General features: G+C 32.9%; 1 protein-coding gene across 1 annotated transcript in view; it reads left to right on the forward strand.

The window, feature by feature from the left end:
- The window catches only part of DNAH14 (dynein axonemal heavy chain 14), a 386,173-nt gene that overhangs the window by 149,879 nt on the left and 220,210 nt on the right, over nucleotides 1-16,084 (forward strand). The window contains exons 26-29 of the mRNA XM_051996560.1: nucleotides 523-597; nucleotides 9,892-9,979; nucleotides 12,109-12,362; nucleotides 15,692-15,923. Of these exons, the coding sequence (XP_051852520.1) occupies nucleotides 523-597; nucleotides 9,892-9,979; nucleotides 12,109-12,362; nucleotides 15,692-15,923 (649 nt within the window). The remainder of the gene's footprint in view (nucleotides 1-522; nucleotides 598-9,891; nucleotides 9,980-12,108; nucleotides 12,363-15,691; nucleotides 15,924-16,084) is intronic.

Consider the following 16,084-nt stretch of genomic DNA (forward strand, 5'->3'; position numbering starts at 1 on the left):
TATCATGATTTCATATCATGATTAGTTGCTCCCAGAGAGGTTTAGGTTGATGGAACTCCTTCACTTAGGAGTGCCAAGCTACAGCAACAGCAACCTGCATTACTTGCATGTCTGTGGTAAATTCTGCATTAATATGGTGAGTCCTTAAGAAAGGAAGTTTCTCAGTTTGCCTATAAGAACAACCAAATTGGCTCAGGTCAAAAAAAAAAAAAAAAAAGAACCAATTAAAATACCCATGCTTATCAGTAGTGAGATTAGGTCAGGCTCCTGCTGTTTCAACTTGGGTGAGATGGGAACATTCAGTCTTTAAAACCCCTAATTACATATTTTGATGGGCTATAGACAGAGAATTTAATGATAATATATGTAAGTTCATATGATAATATAGGTTTTTCTTCTCTTTGACCCATAGCTATAATCAAAGAAATATTTAGGAAATTAATATAATTATAATTTTAATGAAGCATTGTAGTATATATCACTAAGTAATTTTTAATAACTTTTTTTTAAACAAACTTATAGGAAAGTTCATGTAAAAACTTTTGTAGAACAATGGTTGGTAGATGTGGAGAAGAGCATGTTTGATACAGTAAAAATGTAAGTGTATCTTTAAAAATTACAAACTAGAATCTCAGTTTAGGTAGCAATTCAATTTCTATTAAGCTGTGATTATATATTGAATATAAAAATTATATTAATTTAATATTTGGGTGAAAAATAAAAGATGCTAGAAACTAGAAGCCAGGAGACAAATTCTAAAACTTTTAGAACAGTGTCCAGGTAGTCAATAATGAGTTCCTGACTTAGCACCTGAACAATTCAATAATCTATTGTTCTTTCAGAAATTTCCAGACAGCCACCATAAGAATTCCCTATGCAGTAGAGCTTCCATATAATATAGTCATACAGAAAACTGGCTATTCTTATCATTTAAGATTTCATAAGATTTTGTATACTGTTAGATTTTGATAAAGTTGAAAACTTGCCTTAATACTAATGGTCAATTTTGCACAAGATTCTTTTAAAATAGAAAAATTTGAAGACATTTTCCTTCACTTTTACCCTACAAAATTTTCTCTAATGTGTAGCAGTCATCTTTACATCCTAAATACTTAACAGCCACAGTTTTGCTGAGGATTCTTTTTTTACCTAACTTGATATTGTCTTTTCTCTCTAACTTACTGTGTGCTACACACTGGGCTTTGCCTTGCTTTTTTTAAATCATTAGTGCAAATTTATCATTAAAAACAAAAAAAAGATCTTAACCTCCTCCACTGTTCCTCCTTCCCAGTTTCATTTGACTACCTATTAGCCTACAAGCAATACCACCAATCAGCATGATGATCAATAATCCTCTTAATTCTCTCATAATTTCTGAGTTTTGGCTCACTCCAAGCTGCATTCATGCTGGGACCTCTCAAGGGCTTTCCTGGGGGTAGAACTGTTCACAATTGTACACTACACTACTGATATTCATTCTAAGGATCCAAGTGGTGATTCTGTTGTAGGGATAGGCAAAATGTCTGCTAATTACAACTGTAGATCCTATGTCCCTAGCTGTGTGCTCTCTATTTATACAAATTAGTCCCTGCTGATGCTATTAATTCTTAATCTTGATATATTTATTAACAGAAGGGAAAATGACATTAAGTATAACATAGCAACACATAATAGTCCACCCATCAATATAAGCCATGTTCTCCCACCAAAGTGCTCAGTGGAAAATGAACACATATAAACAAAGCTAGTAGTAAGATACATGAATATGGAAATCCCTGTGCACTGGACAATTTACAGCTCTTAAGTGCAGGTCTTGATTTCCATAATCTCTTTATGGAATCATTATAATCTTTCAGTGAAGCAGCAGCTGTAAGCCTAGGCTTTTCAATTTCCAAGTCAGCTTTCTTAGCTAGGTAGTTAAGTGGTACAGTGGATGAGCACATGGCACAGGAAGATATGAGTACAAATCCTGTGTCAGACTTCCTGATTATATGATTCTGGGCAAGTCATTTTATCTCTAGCTGCCTATTTTATCTATAAAATGAGGATAACAATAGTATGTATATTTTATAGGATTGTTGTAAGGATAAAATAAAATACTATTTAAAAAGAGCTTTGCAAAAATTTTTACAAATATTTTTTATTTTTATATATTGCTATTTTTATTATGTTATCATTATTATTTCAGTGAAAGCAATTCCCTTAAAGCAGAAAACTACAAAGCAATTCAGATTTGCTCTTTGAACTCTGAGGAATATTCTCCTCTAAAATCAGAAAGGGTAAAAGCATCTGAAGGTTTCCCATTTCTAAAGTTGTAGATTTACTAAAGAATACAGATAAGCTCAGTCAGATTTTTTTTCTTAGCAGGAAAATACTGCTTTCTCCAAGGAACTCCCAGTAGATACAGGGCTTTCTTCCCATCAGAATAGTTCCCAGATTGGCAATTGAGATTAGGCATTTTCAGTCAGCTCCCAAGATGTAGCTACCGCTAGCATATCACTACAAAGAATAAACCTGTCAACCAAAGGACCCAAGATGAAGAAAACTTAATTATAGATCTTAAGTCCCCAGGCCTGCACTGAAATGCAGAACCTATAAGTCTGTTTATGGCAATTGCATGTTCATAAACCATTTGCCTTGCCCTGAATCTGGACACCGTTGCCAATCTGGGCATCTGCTCCCAGCTCTTCCTAGTGCAACTGGAGGGAAGAAGAAAAACTGGACACAGAATGCTGTAGGGAAGATTTTGAAGAAACAGGAGATTCATTTGGTGGGAACGGTGGAACCCATTTCTATGTCAATTTTCTCATGAAAATTTATCTTACTGGAACTTACTGGAAGAGTAAAGATGTCTTTACTCTTAATAGTAAAAATCTCCCACCTGGAAGGAAGAGTGCAAGTAGAAGGAAAGCTGGAAAAGAATCATTTGGAAATTCCACTAGAACCATTGATATAACTTAGTTTGTTAGAGAATATGTAATAGGCTGAAGCTCGAGTTGATGCACTGAGGTTCCCAAGCACGTGAGGCTAAATAGTAATTGGACCATACTCTATTAATATATATGCTTGGAGAAAGAATGGCCCCTGCCCACTCTTTGTGGGAGTCCTGATGTGTTATATAGGAAATGACGATTTTGGTGGGTGGAGGCTGAGGGACAGGAAGAGAGGCAGGGAGAAACTGCTGGCTGGCTTTTTGTCGTAGCTGCTCACATTGCTATCACGATCACTCTTCACCTCTGCTGTCTGGATCCTGTCGCAGCTACTCACATTGCTAATCCCCCTTCACCTCAAAAAGAATAAAGATTGAAGATTTTCCCTTAACCTGAATTCCTGACTCCAGCTGATTTTAAAATATGTGATCATCATAAGAACACACAGAACAAATCATAAAACAATAATGTCAAGGATGTTTTGATTCTGCAGCTACCCTCATAATGAAACAATAACTATGGAGAAACTGGCTTTAATGTAAAGGCTCTTCACTTTGAAATACTCATTATCAATTGCTCCCATTGACAAACAACTGGAATGCAACCACAAATGTTTTGAGGCAGCAAGATGCACAATGGATAGAACACTGACTCTGGAATCAGGAGGACCTGAATTTAAGTTCAGCTTCAGACACTTAACACACACTAAATGTGTGACCCTGGACATGTCATTTAACCCCAATTGCCTCACACACAAAAACCCCACAACATAAAACAACAGATGTCATTACATGTCTACTGTCCTTATGCTAATGGAGACTTGCAAAGATAGAAGCTAGCCTTAGAGAAACTTATATTCAGCTATAGAAATCATCAATGGAGAAGCTTAACTGCTTCATAATGAAATGTGAAATCTGGGAATGGTGGCACTGTGAGAAAATCTAATTGATGAAAGACTGGACCATTGCCAGTTGTCTTGATCTTTGTCTTGCCACTGGATTTTGATGACTGGAAGAGAGTGAGACTGATGAGTGCCCAGCTCTGCCTCTTTTAAATGCAAGTCATGCCAAGTCAAAACATCACCCTCAAGATATCCTTGGTCCTTTTTGAGAACAAAGAATAAACAACAAAGAGTTCTGCATGAGATCTTTACACACAGAGAAGGACTTCCAGGGTAGGTTCAACTTTTTTCAAATCTATTTCTTACACATTTCTCATTATAATTGCAGTATTTATTTAAGCTTATGCATCCCATAGATGCTGTGCATATTTATGGAAAGTAGTGAACCAGATTTTAGAAGACTGTTTTGTATTAACTGGCTTTACTATGTTATGCATATGTTATATGCTGTAACCATATGGGATTCTGTCAATTTGAGTGGATATTAAGGAATGCTTCTCCTTTCTCTTTTTCCTCCTCCTCTTTCTTCCTTCTCTTCCTTTTCCTTCTCTTTTTTTCCTCTTCCTTTCCCTGTTGGTCTTCTTCCTTTTCCTTTGCTTTTTCCTTCTCTCTTCCTTTCCAAATGTGCCCCTCCTCATACGTAGCAACTCTTTCCATAAGAATGTAAAATGTTTATGCTTTTTTCTTTTATAGTATTTTATTTTTCCAAATACATGCAAAGATAAGTTTTCAATATTCACCTTTGCAAAACTTTGTGTTACAAATTTTTCTCCCTTTTCCCCTAGACAGCAAGCAATCCAATATAGAGTAAATGTGTAGTTCTTCTAAATATATTTCAAAGTTTATCATGTTACACAAGAAAAATAAGGACAGAAGAGAAAAAACATGAGAAAGGAAAGAATAAGCAAACAACAGCAACAAAAATGTGCTTTAATACATATTGTTTCCACAGTTCTCTTTGGATGTGGATGATTCTTTCCATCACAAATCTATTGGAATTGCCTTAAATCACCTCAGTGTTGAAAAGGGCCAAGTCCATCACAGTTGATCATCAGCATAATCTTGTTGTTGCTATATACAATGTTCCCTTGGTTCTGCTCCCTTCACTTAGCAGCAGTTCATGTAAATCTTTTCAAGCTTTTCTGAAATTAGCCAGCTTGTCATTTCTTATAGAACAATAATGTGGAATGTAATTCTTATTTGCTTAAATTTTGTAAGTTTTGAAAGTTTTTATGATGATACCAGATTATATATATATTTTTTTTTACCAAGAAACATATAATTGAATAAACCAAATTATAAAAACTGTTGTTGTGACTACTTAGCAGTGTAATTACATCAAACATCAAAAAATTGGATAAGTGATTTAAAAATAAAACATAAAGATCTTGAGAATAAACAGAAACCATTACAAAAGAAGAATTTTTGGTTTCTAGATCAAGTAAAATATTCCAAATATATATGAACATATATTTCAAGATGAAGAAAATGAACCAATAGCTCATTATGCAAAGACTCCTATAATTCCCAAGAAAGGATAGAACCATAGAAGGATGTTCCTAAATGGTTTAAAAAAAGAAATAAGAATTTTTGAAGCATTTATTGCCTACATAGCAGCAATAATTAACAGAATAGAAAACAAATTTTAATCTACGGTAGCAGATTTCACTAAAGAAACAAAAAAGGTTATGACTGATCAGGACTGCAAATATATTGAATTAAAAGACAGTCTGAAAGAAAAGATGCAAAAAACAATACAATTAAAAGAAAATATGATCTCCATATAAGCAAAATCTATTGCTTGTAAAGACAGAAGATTGAGGGACAATTTAATGATTATGGGTATTTCAGAAGAACATAGTAAGACCAAAAACTTAAAAACCTCAATTCAAGAAGAGATACAACAGCTTCTAAAACAAGAAAATTTTCCCAAATTGCCAATTGAAAAAATCCACAGATTACCTCCGGGGAAGAAAAAGCCTGGGCTACAATTTCTAAGCTACACAGTAATTACATTGAACAATTCTGTTGGAAAAAAGCAACAAATTCTACAAGCATGTTCTTAATTTATATGACCTTAATACCTAAGATCATGTAACAAAAATTTAGAAAATGAATTTCTAACCAAAAAAGTGATCCAGGTGATTGCTAACAATAAAAGAGATACTTTTAATTACTTGAAACTGAAAAAAAAATAATAAACTTTTGCACAAACAAAATTAATGCACCTAAGATAAGGAGATAAGCTTTCAAATAAGAAAACCATATCAAATTTCTCTGATAAGAGTTTGGTATCCAAGATATATAAATAAGAAATATGCAGAAATAGATGGATAGAGGAACAGGTATAGATATGAAATACCTAAAAAGTATTTCCAATAAATAAATGGTCAAGGAATATAAACAAATAATTCCCCTCAAATTGCAAACTTTCACAGCCTGAAACATATCCTGAAAGAATACTCCAAATACTAATAACAGAAGAAATATATATCAAAACAACTGTGGAATTTTATCTCATATCCTGAAAACTAACAAAGATGACAAAAAATGAGAAGAGGTGATGTTGGAGTGGCTGGCGAAAAATAAGAGTCATTAGTGCATTACTGGTAGAAGTGTGAATCAATATGACCACTTTAGAAGGCAATTTAGAATTAGACAAACAAAATGATTAAAATGTCCATATCCTTTGTCCCAGGGAGTTCATTACTAGTCTTATACCTCAACAAGAGTAATAAGAAGAAAGTTTAAATATATACTATGTTTCTGGTAGCAAGGAATTGGAAACAAATTAGGTATCCATTGAATGGGGAATAACTAAACAAATTGTAATATATGAATATAATGGAATATTACTGAACTGGAAAAAATGATAAACGTGATGAATACAGAGAAGCATAATAAAGTCAACTTGAAATGGTGCAGATTAAAGAAGAATTGAGGAAAAAGTAACATGTAGTAATTACAACAATTAATAAATGGAGTAGTAACACAATCATAAGTTAATATTGCAAAAATGATAAATAATAAGCATAGCTTACAGAAAAAAAGTATGAGAAAATATTCTTACCCCACCCTTTTGCAGAAGTGGGAGGTCTACAAGTGTGTACTGCACAGACTTACAGATTTTTCAATGTATTGATCAATTATGCTGATCTTTTTTGTCTTTTAAAAAATATTGTTTGTTATACTCTCTTGACAGGGAAGAGGGAGAGATACAGAACAAAATTATAACAATATAGAAAAAAACATGTCAATAGACATTTAAAAAAAAACATTGCTTTATTTTGCTCTTTTAAAAATTATATTAGCCTTTATCATTTATAAAGGACTATAAGGGAAGAAATGTCTGGAATAATTAATTGTAGCATTTTGGATGCCCTGACTTAGTAAAAACTCTTAATAAAACTCAGGAAAGAAAGAGAGGAAGGAAGGAAGGAAGGGAAGAAAAAAGAGAGGGAGGGAAGACAAAAAGAGAGGGAGAGGAAGAGAGAGAGCTGGGAGAGAGAGAGGACCTGTTGTTGATCCATCTGTCTTCACAGCTATCATCCCATATTTCTCTTCCTTTTTGTGGTAAAAAAATTTTTTTGAAAAAAAGTTTATAATTGCTGCCTTGAGTTTCTTCCTAATTTTTTTTTTATGATTTGTTTATAATATACAATGAAAACTTCTGTCCAAAGGTATCATTATCGTGTGTGTGTGTGTGTGTGTGTGTGTGTGTGTGTGTGTGTGTGTAGCAACTGGAATTAAGTGACTTGCCCAGGATCACACAATGTGTCTGAAACTGGATTTGAACTTGGGTCCTCTTGACTTTGGGGCCAGTGCACCATCTAGTGGCCCCCAAAGTATAAATAATCTTTTAATGTCCCCATTTAATGACCTCTTCTCAATCATAATCCATGTTGCCATCTCTGAAGGCTTTGGCATTATTGCTTACTTTCTTCTCTTTGATGCTCTCTTTTCTCCAGATTTTCATGACTCTCCTTGTTCTCCTCCTACCCAACTAACTTTTCCTTCTCAGTCTCTTTTGCTGGATCTTTGGTGTTTAGAGCACTCAGTCCTTAGCCCTCTTCTCCTTTTCTTCTCTACTACACTCGGTGATCTCATCAGCCCAGTTTTCATCTGTTCCGGATTTTCCATTCTACTTAACCAGCCCTAACCTCTTTCCTAATCCCTGAGACATCTACTTCCAACTATCTTGTCATTTGCATTGATCAGATTTCTTAAGTATTAGTAAGCACGGTGAATAGAATTCTAGGTTTAAAATCAGGAAGACTCATCTTCTTGAGTTCAAATCTGGCCTCAGACACTTATTAGCTATGTGACCCTGGGCATATCACTTAATCCTATCTGCTTCCATTTCCTTATTTATAAAATGAGCCAGAGAAAGAAATGGCAAACTACTCTAATAAGTTTATCAAGAAAACAAATTCAAAATACAAATAAGGTCATGAAGAGTCAGACTTGACTGAAAATTCAATAATAACAATACATGCTTGCTGAATGACCAGGCTGCCAAAACAACCTAAAATACAAAATGATTAAGAAATCTCATCTATAGTCTAGACTCTTGGAAGCAGCTAGGTGGTACAGGAAATAGCATACTAATGCTATTAACTGGAAAATCTGAATTCAAAACTGGCCTTAGACCCTTAATAACTATGTGGCCAAATTATTTAGCATTTCTCAGACTCAGTTTTCTCATCTGTAAAATGAGGGTAATAACAACGCCTTCCTCAGAGGGTCACTATGAGGATCAAATGAAATAATATTTGCAAAATAATTTGAAAATCTTAAGCCACTATTTAAATGCTAGCTATTGTCATTATTATTAAATTGTTCCAAAGTTTTAGTAATAAAGAGGGAAGATTTAGAGAAATTTTGGTAGTATTTGACAGGTTGAATGAATGGCAAGGACACAGATGAGGTAAAGATGAGATGATGATATAGCCTTATATTAAGTCTTGCTATATGTCTTGTAAAAAATGTAATTCACTATTAAATCAGTGTCCTTTGGCAGTTCTCAGCTACAGCAGAGCTAAAATTAACTAGTGTCCACACTAAGCTCAGTACCAATATGGCAAGCCAAGGGGAAAAGGGGCCATAAAATTTCTTAAGGAGAAGTCAACAGGCCCAGATTAGAAATGGGGCAGATCGAGGTTAACCATGGATTAGCAATGACATCTGGTCCATGAGTGATCACTTCCCTTTTTTGGCCTGGATGAGATAGGGATACCAAGTCTTTTTTTTTTTTTTTAAGCATATTTAGAATTAGAGCTAATGGAAAAGGACAAAAGTAGACAGTATTTACATGTGCCATTTATTTGTTTATATCTCCAGTTCTGAATTCTCTCCTGAATTCCACATTTTTAACTACACATTGGACATTCCCTATTGGCCCTCAATGAACTCCAATAAGGCATATCTAAAATCAAATTCATCATCTTTTCCTCAAACACATTTCCACTATGAATTTCTCCTCTTCTGAATCTCTACCATTTTCCCTATCACCAGGCTCAAAATGTTTAGTCTTATTAATCCTTCCTCTCTCATACCCTTCATGAAATCACTACTTAAATCCTATTGATTAATCTTTAATATCATCTCTCATAGCCAACTCTTTCTTTGCATTCTACTTGCTGCCCTCATCTTCTTGAACCTAAGACTTGAACTCCTCACCATCCTAGTCCCATCTTCCTACTCTATTCTATGAACCACTGTCAGATTAATATCCCTAATATATGTCAATATATTGACCAGTCTTTCTCTCCCTGCTAGTTCTCTGTTATTTGCAAATTTGAGAACCACTTGCTAAACATGCAGTTCACCAGCCTCCACTGGCAAAGAATATGCTGACCTCAGAGGAGAAAGTAATGAATTTCATAAATAGAACAGGACTTGAATATCACTTTTTTAAGTACCAAAGTTAACATGGAGAAATCAAAGATTCTGAAAAAAAATAGCTTGTCCTGTAATTTTAATTACTCTGAGTGAGCAAGTAAATGGTTTTCATAAACAATATTGTTTATAAAAGCTATTCATGAAACTTTGTAATTACAGGTTTATAAATAAAGGAGTTGATGAATGGGATGAGAGAAATTTTAGAAAATGGATAAAATCTCATCCAGGACAAGTGGTACTTCTTGTGGTAAGTTAATGTTTAAAAGATAGAATCTAAGCCTAAATTGTTTATGGAAACAATACCAATAAATAGATGCACAAAAAAGATATGTAAGAAAACAGATGCACAAAAAAGATATGTGGCTGTTGTATTATCAGTTTTTATGTTTTAATGAGAAAAATTTGTTTACTAAGGTAAGTTTTTGTTGTTTTTGCCTCTGTCATTAAAAAAAAAAAACTCCTTTGGAATTTTTAAAAGTGAAAATTACTTTGTGACCTTAGATATCTTATTAATAAATTAATCTTTACTCATACTAGCATGCTAATTTTTTATTGTGAAAGTATTGATAAAATTAATTGTGGAAAAGTTTCTAATATTAATCTTATTTTTGAATACATTTTATTTATAATTTTTACTTTAACATAACTTATATTTCTCTCTTTTGTCTCCTCCTCCTAGTTCCCAAACAACCATTCATTTTTTAAAAGAATAGAATAAAGAGGGGAAAGGGTAGGGAATCAGCAAAATTAAGCAAACTATTCTCCACCCTTTCCCCTGCCACTATATAATTTCACAACATACAGCTTTGTTTAGGGTCACTGTTTTTTCCAATTACTTTGTTGTTAATTGACATGTAAAATTTTTCTTGGGCCTGATTACTTTATTTTGCATCAGTTCATATAAATCTTTTCCAAGCATCTTTGTATTCATCACAATAATTTTTTATGGCACATTCATATATCACATGTTTATGTGTCATATTTAAGCAATTCTCTAACCAATGTTCATCTACTTTGTTTCTAGTTCTTGATTATCACAAAAAAGTGCTGCTATAAATAACACATAGATTGGGATATATGTTTAGCAGTTAAATCTCTTGGGTCAAAAGGATATAGACATTTTAATCATTTTATTTGCATAATTTCAAATTGTTCCACAGAATGGTTATACTTATTCATAGTTGCACCAGCAATGCAACGGTTTGTTCATTTTTCCACAATCCCTCCAACAATAACAATTTTCATCTTTTGTCATCTTTGCCATTTTGCTCATGAAACCTCAGGATTGTTTTGATTTACATTTCTCTTTATAATAATTTAGAAAATTCTTTCATGTGATTGCTAATTGTAGTTTTTCTTTTGAGGACTGTTCATTGGTCATTTTTCTTTTGGAGAATAGCTTTTGATCTTATATGTTCTTGGTTATCCATATATCTTAGATATCAAATCTTTATCATATATAGTTAATATACTAATGTTTTCCTCCCAATCACTGTTTTCCTTCTTAACTTAGATGTGTTAGGTCTAAAACATTCTGTAAACTAATCACATTTGTTTAGATGCCTCTAAGCCAACAACATACCAAGATTATTTGGGGATGATACTAAGTTAATAGACAATATCAGATAATAAAATTAATAAGAGTTGTGTTTTCCTGGTGTGGCAAAAGTTTTATAAAGGACTAGAGGATATAAAAAATGGGAGATAATAGGACCTTTTTTCTTTGTTTAACTCTGTTCTTTAGCTATGGGCTTTCTAAGCACTGTTTCCTTTGCCCATCATGCTAGACTTGTCACCTTCAGCAGGCTAAATGGGAGTTTTAAAGTTCTGGTAAAAGTGTAGCAAAGAAGAAATTATTTGTAATGAGATGGATAGCTCTATAGAAATGTTCCTATATAGGCAAGATTGCTCAAGATATGTCAGTGCCTATTAGGATGGAGAAGGAGAAAGAACACCTAAAAAAATTCATGAATTGTACTTATGTTTGACCATTAAATCCCCAAAGTTTTTAAGTAAAAAATTCTTCCTTTATCCCTTACTTTAGTAAGTTATTCCCAAATCCTTATTCCCTATATTGCAATTCAAAATTTTGAAACTGAAATGTATAATATACAAATATATAAATTTTATAATATACAAATAGAATTTTATTTATTTGTTGCCCTAATCAAAATAGAAAGTTTTACTGAAACAAATTTTTGCTTTTAGGAACAGAAATGTAAGAGTAAGCACAATTCACAATTCATTCATTGTTTTTCAAAATTAATTTTTAAGTATGACTATATCTACCCAAAGATATGATGTAAAAGTCCTATATGTTTTGTTAAAATGAAATTTGTGATTCAACAAAATCATATTCTTGTGTTCTCTTGTCAGAGCCAAATAATATTTACTAAGAACTGCACCGAAAGTTTTAAGAGTCCTAAACCAGGCTTGAAATTGAAAGAAGTGCTTGAGAAATTGAAAAGCTCCCTGGAACAGCTTGCAGACCTCGTAGTGTGTGATACTCTTCATTTTCGAGTAAAAACTACCCTAGAGGCATTGCTTACCATTTATGTTCACTGCAGAGATGTATTGACAGATTTGATAGACCACAGTATCTATGATGAATATGATTTTGAATGGACAAGGTATATGTTAAATTTTACTAGTAAAAAGATCTTACCAAAAGTGCATTTCTCTCTACTCATATTGATCCTCTAAATATTTAGAAAATTCAAGCTGAATTTTGGAATGCGGCTTAAAAAAAAAAAAACATTTTGTAGAAGTTAAAACACTTTATAAATATTAGCCATTTTCACTCTCTTTTTAGCTTTTTCTCTTTCTTCTGTAATGCTTGTGCCTTCCTTCTCATTTATTCTGTCTGTATATTGTTTTATACATAGTTATTTGTTTCTTGATCCCACCATTAGATTATGAGCTCCCTGAAAACAGGGTCTGTTTTATTCATTTCTTTGTTCCACAATGCCTAACACATAGTAGGCACTTAAGAAATGTTTATTGACTTGACTCTTCATTCACTCCCCATTTCTTACTTTCTATTATTCTTTTCTCCCTGATTGCTTTTCTCTCATCTCTTGCTATCTCTTTTTGGTCACATATAGTATTAAAACATGGATGGTTCAGTGGATAGGTTACTGAATTTGGAGTCAGGAAGACTTAGAGTTATGTGATCTTACACAAGTCATCTATCCTCTGTCTGCCTCAATTTTCTCGTCTGTAAAATAGGAATAATAATAGCATCTACCTAACACAATTGATGTGAAGATCAAGTTAGTTAACATATGTAAAATGCTTTGCAAACTGGAAAGTGAGATATATGTGCTGGTTTATTATTGTTATTGTTATTAACCCCCCTTCCATTTGCTGTTAATTTCAATAATAGCTTTTTGTGGGGAACAATGACTACAACTTTAGAATACTCCATAAATCAAGAATGACTTTATGATATAAAAGCTCTGTCAAAGTAAGTATTAGATTACTGAAGAACAGAGTCAACTATACTTGGGATGGGGAGATACTAGAAAGACAGAGTTCGTGGTAAAACTATGAGGTTTCAAACTTTCAAAGACATTAATTTTCAAAGATTTTTTTTCTGATTTCATAGAGGAAACAAAAACTCACTCTTCATAATCGTATTTCTTTAACTTCCAAGAAAAGTTAGTGTAAAGCATGAGTAATATTAAATCAATTAAATATTTATTTAAATATTATAAATATAATTTAATTTTTGATGTGCCATTTATTAAAATTTTAGGACAACTAGAAAGAAGGAAGGAATCCTACTTTTAATCAGAACCATTTCAATGACTTTTCATTTAACAAATTTTTAAATTAATATTAATGTTAATTAATAATTTAATTCAACTACCATTAATAATTGCTTAAAATTCTGGATATTACCTTTTTCTCATAGTTAATATTTGAAGATGTTAATAAGGGAACCAGGGGAAGAGAGAATAAAAAGATGAAGGAGAATGCTGGAAAGAAGGAAGATACTTTCCCATCTAGGATAGTAGTTTCTCAGTGCAGAGTAGATATTTCTATATAACTACCCTGGATTTCAGCCTGCCTATCTCTTCCATAGTCTGTTTCAGAATGGCCAGATTTCAGGGTCATACAAGTTAGTACAAGTACAGAGGCTAGTAACTACTGACTAATTTCAGTAGATTATTAAAAATTTGTATACATTTCCTGATATCTTGATAGGATGTCACCTTATTCACCTTATTGGTCCTTTCAGATGTTGTGCTTTAGTCATCTCGACACGATTCATGCAATACTTCTGGAAGATCCTTACTAAGGCAAAGTATATTGAAATCTTCATGCAGGAATCAAAAGTATCAAAGGGAAAAGTTAGACAAATCATTACATCACTGTTAGCAGTCACTTCATTCTAAAGTTCATATTTTATCTACTTTGACAATGAATTGTTCCTCACTGGTCAAAATCAATTCCAAAAGAATATTTCCCCTCAGTGTTTCTTCTGTTTTTTTTTCCTTTTTTTAAAGATATGATTGTCAGCAAGATAAGTCAAGAATTTTTTCAGCTGTTCTACTTCTGACAGATGTCCAGGTAGTTAAAGTCACTGATCTTGACAACTTCCTTCCTTCATGATGCTTTGGTGATCAATTCACAGAATTCTATTCAATCCTTTCTTCTGCTTTAACTATAGCATTGCCTCTCTTACTACCTTCCAATGACTCTTTACCCAAACCCTCTCCAAGTTCTCTCCGGTTTTCATAAATTTCCACACTAAAATTGATTACTGCTACCCCTACTCCTTATTATCTATAACAATAACAACAATAATAACTATCATAGATAATGGCACTTTGGGGTTTGCAGAGCATTTTACAAATATTGTCACACTTTATTTTCACAATAAACTTTTGTGGTGGTTGTTATAATCCCCACTTTACAAAAAGAAGAAACTAATTCTCACTTGATTCAGTTTGTTCCTGTGAAATTCTATTTGTGTGCTTGTGTTTCAGAATAAAGGAGAAGGAAAATACAAGTATTATATAAGAATGGAAAAGACTAAAAAGAACATTAAAATGGCTAATATTTACATATGGTTTTAATTACAAAGTGCTTTGCTTTTTAAAAATACATTCCTCAGTTTTGTCATTTATAAAATGAGGAGGGTTGGACTAGATCATCTCCAAAGTCCCATATAGCTCTAGATCAAAAAATCTAGATTTTGTGATCCTATGACATTTCTTACTTCATAGGGACACAAAAAACTGAGGCCTAGAGAGATTAAATATTACTCCCACAGTCACACAATAATAGAGACAGTATATAAACTTTGGTCCTCCAGCTATCTTTTCATTGTGCCAGGAGGCATAGATTTGAAAGATTTATTGATAGAATTTTTTTTTATTGTTCTTCAATTGTTTTCAGTAGTATCTGATTCTTTCTCACCCCGTTTGAGATTTTCTTGGCAAACATACTTTACTAGTTTATCATTTCCTCCTCCAACTCATTTTACAAATGAGAAAACTGGATGCAAACAGTGTGAAGTAACTTGCCCAGGATCACACAGCTAATATATAATTGAGGACAGATTTGAACTCAGAAAGATGGCTTACCTCAAGATCTGGACCTTTAATAATACTTAATTAAATGTTTTGCTAATTAAGAATCTAATCCAGTTCCAAAGATTATTCAATAAAAATAGGAAAGTAACCATTAATTGATTTTTAAAAATAGAATTTCTTTCTAGCTACATACCATTTTTTATAAATTACTGAGCATCTCCTCTAATTTTCTAATTATAACTGGGAGCACATTTATATAATTAATTATTCAGTTTAAAGCCCTGTAGAGCTTTAAACCTGCAAGTTTTCCATTCTCTTCCTATTGAATATAGGTTCCTGGAGGACATCAAGTAAATAGTACAGCTTAATAAATGCTTGTTGATATTATTTGATAATTTTTTTTAATCTTATTTTAGGCAACTGCGTTATAAATGGGATGGTAAGCAGAAGACATGCTTTGTATTACAAGGACATGCAACCTTTACTTATGGCTTTGAGTACTTGGGCTGCACCTCTCGATTGGTTATTACACCTCTTACAGCACGATGCATGTTAACTCTCTCCAGTGCACTTCACTTGAATCTTGGAGGTTGCCCTGCTGGTCCAGCAGGCACAGGGAAAACAGAGACTGTCAAGGACCTCGCAAAAGTAAGCACATTTCTGCAAAAAGAAGAAATAAAATATGTCTTTATTTACTAGGCCAATTCTGATAAAATCTTGAATTTATATCAGGTTTATATCCAAGGCACTCTTTTTCTGTAACAACGTTTATTAACCATGTACTTATTATATGTCTTAAGCATATAGTA

This window comes from Antechinus flavipes, chromosome 4 (genome assembly GCF_016432865.1).
Source record: "Antechinus flavipes isolate AdamAnt ecotype Samford, QLD, Australia chromosome 4, AdamAnt_v2, whole genome shotgun sequence".
Taxonomy (NCBI): Eukaryota; Metazoa; Chordata; class Mammalia; order Dasyuromorphia; family Dasyuridae; genus Antechinus; species Antechinus flavipes.